General features: G+C 58.6%; 1 protein-coding gene across 1 annotated transcript; it reads right to left on the bottom strand.

Moving 5' to 3' along the window:
- Positions 1 to 473: 473 nt before the first annotated feature.
- Positions 474 to 11,398, bottom strand: ARHGEF19 (Rho guanine nucleotide exchange factor 19). The gene is made up of 16 exons (XM_046016952.1): positions 11,339 to 11,398; positions 9,805 to 10,248; positions 9,120 to 9,401; positions 8,851 to 8,959; positions 8,698 to 8,774; positions 8,121 to 8,383; positions 7,240 to 7,400; positions 6,967 to 7,119; positions 6,591 to 6,720; positions 6,373 to 6,447; positions 6,118 to 6,207; positions 5,778 to 5,938; positions 3,543 to 3,701; positions 3,168 to 3,247; positions 1,417 to 1,521; positions 474 to 1,002 (listed from the first exon to the last, which is right to left on the bottom strand). Exons 2-16 carry the CDS (start codon positions 10,217 to 10,219, stop codon positions 845 to 847), a joined length of 2,418 nt encoding a protein of 805 aa, XP_045872908.1. The 5' UTR covers positions 10,220 to 10,248; positions 11,339 to 11,398; the 3' UTR covers positions 474 to 844.
- Positions 11,399 to 17,654: the final 6,256 nt, after the last annotated feature.

The raw sequence follows: 17,654 nt of genomic DNA, 5'->3' as shown, positions 1-17,654 counted from the left end.
AGAAGAGCTGGCAGCCACCAGAGCTGCAAGAGGCAAGGACCCATTCTCCCCTGGCAGACATCCCCACTACAGGACAGAGTCCTGCCCTTCCGACACCTGGATTTTGGCCCAACGATACTGACTTTAGATTTCTGGCCTCCAGAGCGTCAGAGAATACAGTCCTACTGGTTTAAATCACCTGGTGTGTGATCATTTGTTACAACAGCTATAAGAAACAGACACAAGAGCCAAGAAAGTGTCTTCAATCTCCAAGCCCGGTTGAAAACAGTATCTTGTCAGTTGCCGCCTAAAGCAGTCTAATTCACACCCAGCTCTGCCGTCCCCTCCTCTGGATAAGAGGTGAGCTCTCCCCACTGGGAGGCAGCCAGAGAGCCTCCTGACCTTTAGCTGGAGGAAGTGGTGCTGGAGGGGGGCAGCATCAGACAGCTTGCAGACTCCAAGCCAAGGCATCATGGGAGTTTATTTACAGAAAAGTCACAGCCGCCAGGGCCCATGCAGGCTCTGGCCAGAAGACCCCAGATATATATACATCTCTTTCTATATATGTCCCGGCACCCGTCAGCACCAGAGCTGTTCCCAGCCGGGCCCCTGCCAGAGGGACCAAGAGTCAGGGGGCATGAAGGGAGTGAGCCCCAGTCCTTGCCAGATATCACAGGTCACCTGTGCAGTCCCTATGCCAGAGGAAGAAACTGGTGTCGGCCCTAAAGTGGACTGGGAGGAGCGTGAGGACGGGCTGTACTCCGGACGCCAGGCCATGGAACACCAGCAGTGGCCTGGGGCATGCGACACCAGAGGTCCCTGCAGACCTGTCCAGGAGCTGGGCACGGAGCTGGCGTCCCACCCATCATGCGGGGGGCTCCCCCAGTTTGCTGGGCGCACTTGTGATCCGCTTATTCTCTCGGAGGTTTCGAAGGCGAGCGCTGAGGCTGCTGATCTCTTCCACATAGGCCTGGGGCACCCACCCCTTCTCACCATCTGCCAGGCGGACCCCCTCCAGCCAGCCTAGAGCACGCGGGCCGGGAGCAGCATTAGTGGCACCAAAGGGATACGAGGGCCGGGTCTGCCCGGGAAAGCCTAGGCCCTGATGCAAGCCTTGTCTGCACCCTGGGGCAGAGGTGACCTCATCCCAGCGTCCCAGTTCCAGGAAGGACCCTGCCTCTAGCAGTCTCGTAGAGGAACTTCTGACCTGTTTTTCCTGACATCCTCTAAGAAGGGTATTTCCCATTCTTCCCCGGACCGTCACTCTGAATCCTCCAGCTTTATAAGAGGGAAGTTCCTCCTCTTGTCTAACTTGATTCCTACATGCTGTGGTTGATCAACACTTGCACAAGCTTTTCCTGTGATATCTTAGCCATCTAGCTACCTTCTGCCCACCCGGGGCTCATCAGGGAGGCCTTCCCAGGAGGCCCCTCTCACCATCACTGGTTTGGGTCCTCACGGCCAGGATGTCCGTCTTCTCCAGAGTCAGCTCGTCTGGCTGCAGAGCCTTGTATGTTCTGACACACTGAACCTGGGGGCGGTCTGACAGCCCAAGGGAGAGTCGGGGAGTCCCCAGGGGAGGATGATAGGGGGCAGGGAGAGTTAGAAGGACGAAGGAGAGGGGTCAGAGGGTGGCTGCTGCTGCTTCATTCTCTCTGCGCCTCCCTCTGCCCACCCTGGCCACCCTCCTCTCTTACTGTAAATACAAGCCCTTGGTGAATCCAGTCCCTCCTAGCTTGGGTTATTGCCCAGGACTCTCACCTCCCCAACTCAGTCTAACACCTTGACACTGACCTCCAGGTCAAAGTCCACCTGCCTCCAGACACTCCCCACAAAACACTAATGGTCCCTTCATATGCCCCTGTTGTTGGTACTCCAGGGCTCCCTCTAATCCATCCTTCTCAACTGGGAGTCAAGTTACATCACCTCCCTGCCAATTATAACCCCCTGGGGCTTCTTACTCCTCTGAGTAAAATCCAAAGCCCTCCCCACAGCCTACAATCCTGCATGGTCTGGCATTGTGTCCTCACTAGCTCCCCTTCCTCCCTTCTTCACGGAGCTCAGCAACATTAGCTGCCCTGCTGTTCCCCAAACGTTCTGAGCTCCCTCCTGCCTCAGGGCCTTTGCACTGCCTATCCTCCTCCCAGGAGAACTTCTCCCCCAAATCTTTTCATGGTTGCCCCTCTTCCTCCTTCAGAGGCCTTCTCTGACCACCTCTCAGGAATGGGAGGTTCAGCCCACAGCTCAAACAGGACTCTTAGCCCAAGCCAGAGCATCTGCTTCAATCTAGGCCCTCGGCTCTTTCTACCACAGGAGACAGGCTGGCAGTATTGAGAAAACCACAGGCTTTGGGGCCAGACCTGGCTTGAATCCCAGCTCTGCTCTCCACTGGCCTGTCTGACCTTGGGCAAGTTACTTAACATTTCTGAGCCTGTTTTCTCAGATATGAGAAAATGAGTCTACCCAACGGGGTTATCAGGAGGATTAAGTAAACTAAATGCGTATAAAAGTGGCCAACCCCAGGCCTGATGCGGAACAAGTATGAGTAGAAACAAGCTCCCTTCCTTTTCCCTTCGTTAGCGGAGCCCTAACTCCCCTGCTCGGCAGCCCTCAACAGCAGCCTGGTGTCCGCTGGATCAGGGTCCCTCTCGGACTGGGCAACACTCTGGCTTAGCGGCCTCACTCATACCCCAGAGAGAAGCCTCTAGATCAACAGAGCTGATCCCCCACCCCGCCCCACCCCGCCCCGCCCCGTGGCCACTTTGGTTCCTGCTCCTTTGCACCGGAGTGAAGGTGGGAACAGATCAGGCTGTCAGTCTCAGCTCTGCTGCTCACCAGTTCGGCGAACTTGGGTAAGTCACTTTAATCTCTCTGAACCTCTGTTTTCTAACTGGTAAGATGGGTTTGTGCGGGGATGAAAAGGGAGGACACAAAAGGCTTTGCCATCAGGTGCTGCCTAAGCATTGGGAAGGGGGGTGGGGAGGTCGGGCCTGGCTTATGCACATGTTGCCACTCTTTCAAGGGTCTGCACGGCAGCCCCTGATGGCCCCAGGCCGGCTGGTCTGTCTCCCCGCTGGCTCCGCCCGCAACAAGGCACCAGGATGGGAGGAAAAGGGGAGAGCAGTGAGGGACCCAACCCCTGGGGGAATGTGGGCCTGGAGGCGGGGTGGGGGGAGGCAGGCTGCTACCTTGGCCCTCACTGAAGACCTCTTTATCCTCCTGGGGGCTGGAGGGACACAGGGCTGAGATCCATCGCTGCTTCTCACTTCTAGGGAGGGGGAGGCTGAGTTGTCAAAACGCGCAAAGTGCAGTCTCCCAGGGCCAGGGTGGTGACACAGGGCTGGGAGGATTGGGCATGGTGTCCGGACTCAGGGCATGCCCTCCCCACAGCCCGGTCTGTCCCCGCGGGCCCCACCCAGCTCTGAGACTACCAGGGCAGGCCCGGAAGCCGCTGGCCGCCAGCCCCACCCGTGGCCTGCCTCAGGCCGCTGTCCTGCAGCCACACACCGGAAGGCCTTGTGCCCGCCCAGGGGTCCTCTCCCCCCATGCCCAAGCCCACTCACTCCGTCCGGGCCCTCAGCAGGAACTGGTGCTTCGCGTGGGGCCCATGGAGGAGCTGGAGGAGAAACACGTGGCCGGGGACGCCTTGCATTTTCAGGCTCAGGTCCTTCACCTGGAGCTCGGCCATCTTGGCGTGGACGAACACGGCGAACTTCCCTAGCCTGCGGGACCCGGGCAGGTGAGGTCAGCCCGCTCACCCTCGGGGAAACTCGGAAGGCAGTCACCTCCCTAAAAGCCCGCAGGCCCCCACAAGGAATGGGGAGCGCCATTCCCGCGGACTCCCTGGCAGAAGAGGAAGGTGACAAAAACTAGTCCCTGCCCCCCCGGCACACTTTCAGGTTCTCGCTGAGTCCCTGTTCTAAAGAGCCAACAGGCGACCCCTCGGATGAGACCCCTAACTCTCGGACCGCGTAGAAGCTGAACTATGTCTCTCCTTGGCCACTCTATCCTAATGCTCCCCACTGCCAGGCCCATCATTTGGGTTCAATAAACACTTGTGGGAAGAATGGGCAGGGGAGTGGGCCAAGGATGTCCCACAGGTCCCTTCTTCTCAACCTGTCTAAACAGAAGTCAGTATCTCCCAGTCCAAACCAGACCCCTTCACTGTTCCCCCGTCCAGGGAAAGGCTCTGTCAAGTGGCCCAGGAGGAAACTCAGCCATCATTCCAGGCTCTTCCCTCCCTCTCCCCACACACCCCGCCAGCAGCTCCATCCTACCTAACTCCCGACTGTCCCTGGAATCCGCTTCCCACAGGCCCCCCACCATTTTGGGGTGGATCTACTCTCTTCTGGGCAATCTGTAATAACTTCTGGTCTCAACCCTTCCAGTCCATCCTCCAAACTGGCCAGGAGTAAAATGTCACTCGTCTACGTAATTCTCCATACTCCCCATGGCCCTCAGAAAGCACAATCTCTGTCCTATGACTTTCAACAACCCCACTTCCTTCTCCTGGCCTTCCCCTCTACAAATCCAACCATATTTAGGCTTCATCATCCCCCAAACACACTCTGCTATTATACCCTACCGTGACTTTGCTATATCCTCCCAAACTCCTTCGCCACCTGGAAAACTCCTACGTATCCTTCAAGACCCAGCTCAAATGTCCCTTCCTCTTTGAAGCTTTACAGATTCTCACCCCATACCAGGGGATACTACAGTAGGAGTGCACCTTTCCCCTAAAACCCCCGACCAGGTGGTTATCAGGATATAGCTTAACTGTCCTGAGAGCTTCTATAGGCAGAAATAACCCTAGCACCCTTCACAGCCCAGAAGAGAACAGGGGTTCGGTGACACTTTCGTGAATGAATGAATAAACCAGAATGAACCCTTCCCATAGCCTAAGAAGCCCTTTCTTCATCACATCCAGCCTGAAGGCTCACCTCACTCAGAAAGACTTCTCCCTCATCCCAAACTGGTAACAATCACAGCTAATACTGAGTGTGTGTTCAGTGCGTGCCAGGCACTATGCTAAGCTCTTTTCTCCTCTTATTATCACACTGAGTCTCCCTACACGATAGTCTCTGTGTTACAGATGGAAGATAAGATAATACAATGGTTAAGAGCCTGGGATCGGACCTCAGACAGAGCTGGCCTCCCCGCTCCTGTACTTACTAGATCCCCGCTCTTGAGAATACCAAGCGAGCCTACTTCCCAGGCAGATGCTTAGAGGACTGGGGATAATAGTGCAAACAGCGGGGGCACCTGGGTGGCTCAGTGGGTTAAGCCTCTGCCTTTGGCTCAGGTCACGGTCTCAGGGTCCTGGGATCGAGTCCTGCATCGGGCTCTCTGCTCAGCAGGGAGCCTGCTTCCCCCTCCCCATCTGCCTGCCTCTCTGCCTACTTGTGATCTCTCTCCCTCTCTCTCTCTCTGTCAAATCAATAAATAAAATCATTAAAAAAAATTATGTACACAGCATGCCTGGCACAAGACAGGCACTCAGTAAATGTTGGCCATTATCTGGATGAGTTAGGTCGGAGCTGAGACCCCAGAATTATGCTCTTAATCTCTGCTCTACTTGTCTTAAGCTCAGAGCACCACTGAGTCCTCTGCACACAGCCTAGCCCTCAGGTCTGGAAAATGGACTGGCCTCACATCTCTGCCTTTTCTGGGTGGGGGGGAGCCTCCAAGGCTCAGGGTGCCCCAGCAGCACAGACAGGGGCTTCCAGGCCCAGTGATGCCTCACGGTAGGAAGAAGGGACCTGGCTCCGGTCTGCCTCCCGCACCCTGCCTGGACTCACTCCTTCCGCCGGGAGAGCAGCAAGCAGTCATTGAAAAGGTGCAGGTAGACTGCCTTGCTGGACAGCTTCAGCTTGGCAGGCGGCGCTGCGGGCAGCGGTGCCAGCTCCGCTAGTTCCCCATGCCGAACCAGCCAGCGCGCTTGCGAGATCAGTGGGAAGATCTGGAAGGATGGGAGAGGCAAGGGGGAGGGCAGGTCAGGCCCCGGACAGCAGGGCAGACAGCACAGAACAGGGGAGGGGACAGGGTGGGGGGTGAGGAAGTGGTCTGCTGTTCCCCAGGGAAGGACGGAACGAGAGAGGCCCCTTGGCGGACCCCACCCCGCCAGCGGCCGGTGTGCACCTTGCCCTCAAAGTGGATCTGCTTGCTCAGATGGATGAGCTCCTCTGTCCTCTTCATGGACTGCACGCTGGCATTGCACTCTTTCACCAGCTGGGGAGGCTGTGCGTGAGTCATCTGTGGTTCCCCCCACCCCGGCTCCCAGAGCTCAGCCTCAGGCTCCCCACCTGGGAACCAGAGGCTCTGCTGGCTGGGGCTCATTTCGAGATATGCCAGGGATCTGGGCGGGGGGGGGGGGGCCTGGAGAGCCGAGCTCACCTCCTTGAGTGCATTGAAGGCTCTGGTGGCCATGTCTTCGTCTTCCGAGCCCTGTGCTGTCCGTTTCAGGATGTTCTAGAGGGTGAGGTCGGTGTGGTGAGGCAGACCTGGACCTCCACCCACAGCCCTGCCCGCCAGTGGTTACCCGGGAGGGGCTGTGGAAGGCACAGCACCATTCCCCCCACAGCTCTCACTGCAGCCCGGTGCCCTCCACCTACCTCGACCAGCATCTTGAGGCGGGTGATCCTCTGAAATGGCAAGATAAGGAAGGAGGTGAGGGGCAGACGTTGGCATACGGGAGACTCCTCCAGGCGAGCCAGGATGCCAGGGAACTTGGGGTTCTCCAGGCTGGAAGATGGGGAGGGGCCTGAGGTCACAGATGGGCTCATAGATCCTATGAAGCCCCAGGATCCATGACCCCAGCCACCCTCTTGGTTTTTCAGGTGCCTTCTTGTCACATCCTTCCTGCCCTTTGGGGTTGGTCTAACCTGACCCTGGTCAGAGAGCCCTATTCAGGAACCATTCCCGCCTAAGCCTCCCTTTATCTCTGACCCCCACCACCCCACGCCCGCCTTTCAGAGCCTCCAGCCCTACAGCAAGCGCTGGTAGGTGCGCTCCTGGTAGGCCTGGTTGGTGACGTAGGGCAGGTACACTCGGCGGAAGGCTGGACAGTGATGCAGCACAATGTCACACACACTGAAACGCAGGACATCTGCCTCCAGCCGCTGCTCCAGGTCCTGCAGAAACCTGAGGGGTCGGGTGAGAGGGCAGGGTCAGGGTCAAGGCGAGAAGCCAGACCTGGGAGCTCGGGGCCAGTCACAGGCTTTGTCCCCGCCCCCACTACACCTGACCGGACCACTCCCTCACCTCTCGCTCGTGCTCTTGACTTCCGGCAGTTTGGAGAACAGCCATTGCTTGTCCTGCCCCCCCAGACATTCGCTCAGTTCAGCAGATCCTAAGAAGTGGCCCACGGCCACCGACAAGCTGTGGATGTAGGAGGCCTCGGACGTGATCAGCTCAAATTTGGCCTGAGTGAGGAGGAGGCGGGATTGAAAGGGCTGGACCGGCCCGCCTCAGACACTGTGAACTCACCACCCACCCTTCCGATCCCGCCTTTCCCTCCCCGTCCCCCTGCTGTTCCAGCCCCACTTCCGACGACCTAGTACCAGGCGGGTGAAGGGGACCACCCCTGGCCGCGCGCTTTTGTTCTAACTCAACGGAAGACCTCGATTGAGAGGTGGCACCCCTAGCCCCACCCATCGGGCCTGCCCCTCCAGCCGGGCCCTCTCAGTCCTTCGCCCACTAAGCTTTTCTTTCCAGAGGGCTCCGCCCCTCCCAGTCCTCGCTTTCGCGGTCCCACCTAGGCCCGCCCAGCCTGACTCCGCCCCTCCGCCTGCCCTGTTGGCTCCGCCCCGGGCCCCACCCCTCGACCCCACCCCTCTCCCCGCGGCGGCTCAGTCCCCGCTAGCAGCCAGCCCCACGTCCTCGCACCCACCTTTTGCACAGACGATCCCGCCGGCCCCGCCCTCTCGTGGCCCCGCTTTCCCCGCTGGGTCCCACGCCCACCTCCAGCAGCGTGCAGTCCCGCTGGCCCGGAAACCCTGGGCCCGGGGCCCCGCCAAGTCGGGGGACCCGTCCCCCCGTCCTCCTGGCCCCGCCCCTTCGGTGGCCCCGCCCCCTGCGGGCCCCAGAGCCACCTCCCGGCCCGCAGCCCCGGCGGCCCCGCCCCGCCGGCTCCAGGCGCCCACCTCCTGCAGTTTGCAGTCGCGCAGGCTCAGCGTGGCCAGGACGCCGCTGCCGCGCACGTCGGGGATGTCCTGCCACAGCGAGAAGGTGGAGCCTCGCGCCGAGCGCTGCGCCCGGAAGGAGCTGCTCGGGGAGAGGTTGGCGCGCGGCGGCCCGGGCCCCTCCTCCGCGCCCTCCGCCTCGTCCCCAGGGCCCTCCTCCTCGCGCTGCTGCCGCCGCAGTTCGCGGGCGCTGGCCACGTCGCTGTATTCCTGGTAGAGGACCGCTGGGCGGGGAGAGGGGCGGGGGAGGGCCGTGGGGCGCCCGCCTGCCCGGTCCGGCTCCGGCCCGGTCCGGCTCCTGCCTGGCTCCCCGAGAGCCCGCCCCACTAAACGAGCCTTTCGGACGGTTCGGGCAGCGGGACACCGTGAACTCGTTCACTCACGCACTCACTCCTTCCAGAAACACGGCTTGCGCACCCACTGCGCGCTGGCCACTGTGCTCGCTCCTGAGATTCGGTTCTCCCTCCCTCTCGCCAAGATCCCAACCTCTCCACTCTCCAAACCCCCCGCCCGCCCCCAGCCCCTTCGTCCCACGTACTGTTAAGGAGAAACCGTGACTGGCGCCGCTCGCTGGAGCTCCTGGACCCCAGAGCCAGCTCTTCCGGCGTGTCCAGCCTAGGAAACGGACAGGGTCAGGGCCCTTCTTCGCCTGCACCCCTCCTCGGACCGAGCGCGCAGTGGGAGATGGTACCTGGGCTCGGGCCAGCCGCTATGGCACCCGCTCGGGTCAGCAGGGGCTGGCATCACCAAACCGTCCACCCTCATCTCTACACCGCGCGACTCCCTTCCAGATGCTCTTCCTGGAGAGGGCGAGAGCTGAGGGTGGGTGACTCCAAGAATGGCGCTGGGCGCTGGGGTGCCACGCTGCCGCTGACCAGCACCCAGTCTCAGGTGTGGGCCTTGCCCCATGCTGCCTCTGGTTCATGGCCTGCTCTTAGGGCCCAGGGGAGAAGCTGGTACCTTCCCGAGCTGCGCCAGTGCCTGACCCTGGGGTCAGAACCCTGGCTGCTGAATTCCGCCCCAGGCGCAGGGAAGAGTGCAGGCGGGTCATCAACTCGGAGGCTGAGAAGCGCCTGCGCTCAGGCCCCTCCAGGCCTACTCTGGAGGGTACAGACAGCTCTGGTGGCCTAGGCTCCTCTGTACTCAAGGTCTGCTCCGCTGCCTGGCCAGGCTCCAGGAAGACAGCATGGGCTCCGGGGCTGCCAGGGAGCTCTTCACGCTGATAGACCCGCATCTTGCGCCCTGTGGGGAAGTGGAGTGAGCGCACTGGCTGGCATCCGCTGGGCGCTCTCTCCACTCCTCCCTGTTGCTACCTTGTGGCCCGGAGCATCTGAGGGAAAGGTCAGTGTTTTGGCCAGGATCTCGTCCCCCTCCCCAAATGGGATCAACAAGAGGGCCAGTAGAGAGAACATAGTGCCTGACTGCAGAGGGCAAAGGGCCAAGAGCCCAGGACAGCCACTCATCTGCCATGCAGCCTCTGAGACGTCACCTGTCCTCCCTGATTTCCAGTTCTCTTGTCACTAGAATCTACCACCTGTCCTGCCTGTTTGGGGGAACTCTGGGGCTTATGAGTCTTAAAAGAGCCACCCAACTTCTCCCCTGTCTGTCCCACTAGGCCACCACCCCCTCACCCAGAGTGACTTACAGGCAGACTTCTTCTCCGAGCCGTGACTGGCCCGGCGCTGTGGCTGTGGGTGCTGGGGACTCCAGGGTCCCTCCAGAGCTTGGGGTTGGGCACTAGGACAGTGTGGCCAGCTGCCAGCTCTGCTGGGCCGCAGCCCCCCACTGGTGGAGATCTCCGTGTCTGGGACTTCTGGGGATGGTGGCCAGGGCAGCCCTTGGAGAGGAGCAGGGGTCCCCAGGGACCAGCGGCTGCCGGGAGCCCGCAGCTCCTCTGGGGCAACAGGGAAGAGATCCAGACACACAGGGCTCGGGGGCTGCAGGGTGGGCAGCTCTGCAAAGGACAGACTCTCCTGCTGGCACACAGCTACTGGGCGGTGGGCAGTGCCACGTGGCCCAGCCAGGTGGGACTGGAGGGTGGCAGGTGGCCCACAGTCCATTCCTCCTTTGCTCTGCCACCCACCTGGGCCTGCAGGGAAAAAGGTATGAGAGGCAGACACAGAACAGGAGGGCTGGCCAGCAAGCCACCTTTGTCTTGGAGGCCTGCACAAACCCTTGTGTACACACGTGCGCACACATCTGTTCAAGCACACTCGCACACCTAATCACATAGTCACAGCTAATACTTACTGGGCACTTAGCGAGTGGCAGGCCAAGTGCTCTGTATGTGTCATTTCATCTAATCCTCGCCACCCTGAGGTGACGCTAGTTTTATCCCCATTTTTTAGGTGAGGTAGGGGAGGCACAGAGGTTATTTGGCATATGGGGGAGCCAGGATTCAAACCCAGGCAGTCTTGCTTCTGAGTCTGTGCTTTGAACCAGCTCGTGCATTTTCAGCTCTCACTGACCTATGATCAGAGACACATACATACGTTGTCGCACGATCCGCGTATGTTCCACGCACATGCACACACGTTTCCACGCACATGCACACACGTTTCCTTCCAAGGAGACACATGGACACACACACTTTCATGGGTACACTCAGACACTTCATATTCACAGGCTTACACATTCACGCACTTTTCACACAACTACATATATTCACAGACTCTCTCTCTCTCACACACACACACACACGCTGACCGATCAGATATTTATGTATCCGCTCAAACTTTCTCACACTCCTGTTCTATTCACACTCACACACCGAGATACTAACACAAACACACAGGCCCAGAAGTCCTTGCTTTGGTGTTACCCAACCTCCGCTCCCATGCCCAGAGTTGCAGCCTTCAGCGCCGAGTGGTGCCCACACCCTGCCAGGCTGGCTGGGAGGGTCACAGACTGGCAGGCAGGCCACCACCCAGATCAGGCTGGGCCCTCCCGGGAGGAGGATGGGGAGATGTCCCAGCTCCCCAGTTTGGGGCGAGAGAGGGGTTCTTCCCTACCCGGGCTCTCAGCCCCAGATCGAGCCAGGCTGACCGGGTCTTCTCTGGGCAGGAAGTCATCCCCAAGGATTCTGCCGGAGCCTCGGGACAGGCCTGATGACAGAGGGATCTGAGCCCCCACAGCCCTTCCCGCGGCCCTCCACCAGCTGCCCTCCCGCAGCCCCTCACCTCTCCAGCCGAGGGCCACTGCTGATCTTGTTCTGCTCCTGCTCCCCGCGGCTGGGGAAGCCCTCTCTCTGCCCAGCTGGCTGGGGGAGATCCCACCCAGACAAAGAGTTTGATTCATCAAACCCTGTGGTGAGGCAAGCGGGAGGGAGGGAGGGAGCAGGCAGCGGGCTGGGCGGGGGCCTACCCTTGCCTGGCCTCACTGTGGGCAGGCGGGGCAGTAAGGACCCCCCCCCCCCCAGAGGCCCCCTCTGGCCAGAGGAGCAGTGCCCAGCCTGGCAGGGCAAGGAGACCCAGGAGACAGAGACAGAGATAGAGACCCAGAGATACGGAGAGCCTTTAGGCAGCATCTCAGCACAGGAGACCCCAAACTACTCAAACCCAGAAAACCACAGATGCCGAGACATTCAGGGACCCAGGGATGGAGACAGAGAGACAGAGAGACAGAGATACCAAAAATGTCACAGACCAGATACTCAGAGACAGATGCGAAGCCCAGAAAAAAACAGGGAGACAGATGGACAAACATTTTGTGGCCCACGGTGTTGCCAGTCTAGTGAGGGAGCTAAAAATGAGAACAGTTACAACTCGGGGTTGGCAGGAGCCAAGCCAGAGGAACCATCAGCGCTGGGTTCGACTTGATCTGAGCATTCCAGGAAGGCTTCCTGGAGGAAGTAATGGCTAACTGTTCCAGCTGAAACAGCCAGGGACCCAGTAAACATGGATAGGGAGAAAATCTTGACCTGAGAGAAACAGTGACGGTGTCGGTGACCGAGGGATGAGGGAGGGATGGAGGAGAGGACCCGGCGGCGGGGGTGGGGGGGACCACTCTATCTGCACAGCTTCTCCCCTGCTCTCTTCAGTCCCTGCCTGGGGTGGGGCTGCTCCTAAGAGACAGTTACTCTGCCAGGCCCTCTCCACAGGGACAACTTTAGCATGTACCTTAAACCTCTGTCCATCTGAGCATGTCTCTGTTTCCTCATCTGATAAATAGGCCACTCATACCAGCTCTAAAACACTACTATGTGAATCAGTGACAGCGCGTGTAAAGACCCTGGCACATGGTGGGAGCTTCGTAGTTGATAGTCATTCTCCTGAGTATTGTGATTCGTCTTTCTCTAGTCGAGCAGGTGGCATGGGCCATCCCACGGATGGGGAAACTGAGTCAGTGAGGATGAGACCCACCGTTCTTTGGAGGAGCGTGTGGAAGGAGACTCGGGACCGCTGCCTGCCAGAGAAGTCTCTTTCTCTCCAGGAATCTGAAGTTCTCGACACAGAAGTCCTACTTGCTTCTGTGAGGATCCGTGTGCAAGAATACACACGTGCTTCTGCTCCCTTATATCCTGGGAGATCCTCTCCACTTGGATCTGGGAAGCCCCTGGAAGGCGGGAAGCACACCACCCCACACCCTCCTGAGTTACAGGGATAAATGAGCAAAAACATGGAAGCCTTGGGGCAGGAGCACCCTCTATTAAGAGCTTAGAGGAGAAGGCTGGGTGAGTGCCAGGGGAAGGTAGTAGGTTTTCTGTAGAGAGGAGGCTGGAGGCACGTCCCTAGGGGAAAAGTCAGGGATGAGTCAACCTCCACCTCTGTCAGACCAAAATGCAATGGGAATGACCCATCTAGCTGGAATACCAGCCCTATGGCCTTCCAAAGATGTGGCCCACTCAACCTCGGTGCTCGGGACCAAGGAGGGGTTGAGCTGTGTTCATATTGTGTGCAGCTCATCTCTGCTAGGGGAAAAAAAAAAAAAAAGGAAAAAGCCTCAGGCTCCAAGTAGCATGGTCATTCCCGGCCCCAGAAATGATCACTGAATATTCTAGTGCCGAGGGTCACTCTGGAAGCTACAGGGGAAAACCCCTGCCAAGGTTCAAGCCCAGTGTTGACACTACCAGCTGTGTGGCCCTAGGCGAGTCATAGCCTATTCCTGGGCCTCAGTGTCCCCATCTGTAAAGTAACATGGAAAGTCCCTCTTGGCTGCCCCCTCTAGGAAGTTCATGTCATCATGAGTGTCTCCATGACCAGAGAAGGACAGTAGGGGCCAAGGAGGGCCCCGATCAGCGGACACTGCTAATCACACGGACAATGGACCCGCTTGGCAGGGCTGGCAGAGAGGGTCTCTGGATACTACCGTCGTTCAGGGAGAGCACCTCTGGCTTCCTACACCCAGGATTTCCCTGCCCCCTCCCTGGCCTCCCTTGCCCCAGTGCCCAGAGGAGTAGGGCCCTGCCATGGCCCCTGTGTCCCTTCAGGGACAAAGCCGAGTGGAAGGTCATGGCTGGAAGGGGGATCCAGGCCAAACAGGCTGTGGAGCCTCAGGAGGCCATAAGCGGGTGGGAGCCCGGATCAGAGGCCAGGCGGGCAGCACAAAGGACTCCCTCTGGGAACACCGGCGGGAGGCGGATGGGACTGCTGGCATCAGGGTGGGGCCCTACCTCAGCCAGGGAGCTCCGTCCAGCCTCCGACAAGGCCCAGGGCTCCAGACCACCTGGGGGCTCTGGGGTTGCAGCTGGGTCCTCAGGGGGCGATGTCAGCATGGCCCCTGAGCCGGGCAGTGCACGATCCTGGGTATTGTGTGGGGCGGGGAGGGGGGGGAGGCGAAGGCGGAGGGAACCTCGCAGGCAGGCAGGCGGCTGTCTCAACGTGCCTGCTCCCCGCCCCCCTTCCCCAGAACCGGTTTGGCCAGTCTGGGGTACAAGAGGGGGGCTGGAACAATGGGAGTCCTATGCCCAGGAGAGGTTCTGAAGGACCCCAGACCGATGTCCTAAAGATGGGGGAAGCATTGCTTTTCTGCCCAAGAAAGAGTTCACCCCTCTTCTGAAGCTTCCCCAATGAAAGACATGCTGGGGGAGGAGCGGCTTCACAGAGAAACTTCCAAGCCTTGAACTCCTCAGGGACCCTGAGAACTCTGCAGTTTGCTGACCCTCTCTGAGCTGGCTATAGCACCCATAAAATAGGAACACTCGTTGCCATGGTGGAGAGATGGAAATCACGAAAGTTGGTGATGTGAGGCATCGAGGACCAGCCTGACCAACCCTTCCAGCATCACTGCTCTCATGAGTGACCCGTCCTCCCCTGCTGCCTGGAATGACCCATCTTGCCATTTCCAATGGCCGCCTCCTCCAGGAAGCCTTCCAGGTCTCTAGCCCACACCGAATGAGCCCTCAATAAACCAACAGCCCAGGCAGAACCAGCCTCCAGTAAGGAGACTCTAGCAACCATGCAATCATCCCAAGCCCATGAAGGGGAAAGCTGTTCTTTTCCTAATACTACCTGCCACTTATGTAAGTGCCCCATAATGGCCAGACCCTCAGTGTTAATACCAATATGTACACAAATACCAATACTCATGTTGTGAATAACTTATTGTATGCTATGTGCCAGGCACTGTTCTGAGCACTTCACAGCTGTTTACAGGTTTCCCCCACTACCCCAAAGTAGAGCCTTCCTACAAAAGCTTTCCTAAGCCAAAAATGGCACAAAACGAAGAAGCAGTTACCATTAATGTGTACGGGAAAATGTTTTTAGCATTTCCATACCCCCAAAATAACCTCTCTTAGACTTTTCTGATACTTGAGGACACATCTTCCTAACAGATGGCAAAATAAATCAAGATAAAGGACAGATGCTCCTGGATGCAGTTCAAAGTTCCGGTAGTTTGGTACTGAGACGCCTAGCGCGGGGCCGGGGAAGAGCTTGGTGGGGCAGGCTCTCCGCTCAGGGTGTGTGCTGCCTCTATAAGGGACCTTTGCAAAACAAATGTTGAATGTTATTTCCCCCTTTTTTCACCTTTTTCCGCAATAGCAAACATTTTCTCTGGATTTCTTCTGGTTAGTGAAAACAGGTACTAATAGAGGTCTTTGGGGGAAGCCAACTGGTTGTAACACAAACTTTTGAAAAGCAGGGGATACTGTATTCATTTCCTCTTGGCCACGACCCTGTTATTGCTCCCACTTACCAGATGAGGACAAGTACATGTTAAATCTGGGGGATTATCCCACTCGATCTCTCATCAGCTCCATGAAGTCTCTATTTTATAGATATGAAACTAAGGCCCAAAGGATTACATCACTTGCTCAAGTTCATACAGCGAACAGGTGTCAGAACTAATAATCAAACCCAGGTCTTTGCCTCAACCACCAACCTCTGTCCTTAGTCGCAGCCCAGGACCATATGACCAGGCTTTGGGGAAGATCTGGTGAAAAGTGTGTAAACGTCCGTTGGGAGGTGTCTCAGCTTCCCTGACTAAACCCTTTTAGTCTTACTCATACGCCACAGGCCTCCTGGAGCATATGGGGCAGGTGTCCAGGGCCCAAGATCCCAATGTACTCTCCCCCACCAGCTGGTGACCATTCAGCACTGAATGATTAGGGTCCCTCCACTCCCTCGGTCTCTAGAGCATGCAGACATAATGAAGATACACTGCTAGTGTGCGTGCGTAAACCAAGTGTCCATGGCGAGGTGGCACCCTGGGGGCAGAGAGGTTTGTTACCAGCACTGCGCGTAGAACAGGAGACTGCAACAAGGAGAGGGAGGCAAGGCAGGACTAGCGGTCTTCAGAGAGCTCTAATCCTCGCATCCCAGTTCAGAGGCCGACCTTGGGGCCGCTGGCCAAGGTACTGCCCAGACCCCCTGCCAGAGGCAGAGGACCTCCCAAAGGGAGGAAAGCATCTGGGAGCCTAGGATTCTTGAAAGGCAGTCCCGCCTCACTCGCCCCTAGTCCTGGGCTCTGGGGACAGCGCCCCTGCTACAAAGGACAGAAAGCATGGCTTGGTCAGGCTAAGTAAATTGGCCCTGGAGAGCAGAGGGGACTCCAGTGGGGATAATGTCATAGAAGGGGCGGGAGGTGGGCGGAGTTTGGTGAAGGGCGGGACCACGCAGGAGGGAGAAGGACGCAGGCCAATTCCCCCCTACCCGAGAGGCCAAACCGGAGGGCGTGGCAAGAGAGGGCTGAGCTAAGACCTGGAGGCGGGCCGAGGGGCGTGGTCAGGGAGGGGCCAGGGTCTTTTAGCCGCGCTGACCGAAGACAACACCCTGCGGTAGTCCGCAGGCTCCTGCACGACCAGATGGCGCTCGCGCTTTATTTTGGTCACCAGGGCGGCTGGAACATCGGGCACGAGCCAGACGAGGAGGCGCACGAAGAACACCACGTGCTGGGGGCATGGGGGAGCCAAAGAGACAATGAGTCCCTTAGTTACCTTAATTTTTCGACGCTTACTGAATGCTAGGCACTATTCTGAGGTTTCCCGGGTATTAATTCACTTAACTCTCCCAACACTAGGAGGTGAGGACAGTTACTACTCCTGTTTTACAGGTGAAGAGACTGAAACACACAGCGGTTGTCATTTGCCCAAAGACACAGATATAATTCGAAACCTGTAACACTAGGGACCCTGGTAGAGGCAGAGCTGGGGAAAGGATCCTAAGCAAAGCCGGAGGGAGCATGCCTCCTCTCCTTCCTCCAGCTCGTTGCCTAAAGAGAACAGTGGTAGCAGTAGTGCTGTTTATTGAGCACGTACACTGTGCTGGACACTGTGCAAGGGCTTGGCACCGAATCTTCATAAGGACCCTGTGAAGTAGATATTATCCTATAGCATACCCCCGTTTACAGCTGGGCGGCGGCAGCGCTTGAACTTGAACCCAAGTGTGTCCCACACACAAAGAGCTGAGCCTACCTCGAAGGCAACGATGAAGTCCAGACGCAGGGCCAGCAGTTTCCAGTAGAAGAGGGTGAGGCTCCCCTCGTGTGTCGCAAAAGGCCGCGTACCTGAGCTGAGGAGGGCGCGGGGTCCCGCGAGTCTCTCCCGCCCCTCCGGGCCCTGGTGCCTGGCCCCGCCCCTTCAGCGATACCCGCCCCCCGCCCCCAGCTCTGCCCAGCAGTCCGCTGCGCAGACTCAGCTTTCTGTCCTCCCAGCCAGGCCCCGCCCCACCCCTCCCACCCCTCCCACCCACGGGCTCACCGCTCTGGCTCCAGATTCAGCACCCCGGCCCCCCAGCCAGGCCCTGTGCGTCCCCAGGCTCAGCGCTCCACCCCTCCCAGACTGGCCCAGAGCCCCTCCTTGAGGCTCCCACTTGCAGGGCGTGAGGTCCTCCTGGGCAAGGTAGACTGGAGGTGCGGGCGCAGTTGGGCAGTTGACGAAGCTGCTCTGTAGGCTGTGGTGTTCCTGCCGGCGCAGGAGATGCATTAGGTCCGCGGTGAAGGCGAGGAGGAAAGCCTGAAGGGCCATGGGGACTCCAAGGCCCAATTTCCCACCTACCCTGGGTCCAAACCCATTCCCGTGGGCAGGATGAGTCTGCGCCCAGAATCCTGGAACTCTAC

The sequence above is a fragment of the Meles meles genome, chromosome 1, assembly GCF_922984935.1.
Source record: "Meles meles chromosome 1, mMelMel3.1 paternal haplotype, whole genome shotgun sequence".
NCBI lineage: Eukaryota > Metazoa > Chordata > Mammalia > Carnivora > Mustelidae > Meles > Meles meles.
The sequence above is the reverse complement of the archived record's forward strand: the minus strand, read 5'-3'. Positions and strand labels throughout refer to the sequence as shown.

Coding starts and splice junctions, on each gene's coding strand:
- ARHGEF19 (XM_046016952.1), bottom strand. CDS start 10,219: ATGGACTGTGGGCCACCTGCCACCCTCCAGTCCCACCTGGCTGGGCCA. Junction 7,120..7,239: donor GTCAAGAGCACGAGCGAGAG/GTGAGGGAGTGG, acceptor CCGACCCCTCAG/GTTTCTGCAGGACCTGGAGC. Junction 1,522..3,167: donor GGTCTTCAGTGAGGGCCAAG/GTAGCAGCCTGC, acceptor TTGGGCTGTCAG/ACCGCCCCCAGGTTCAGTGT.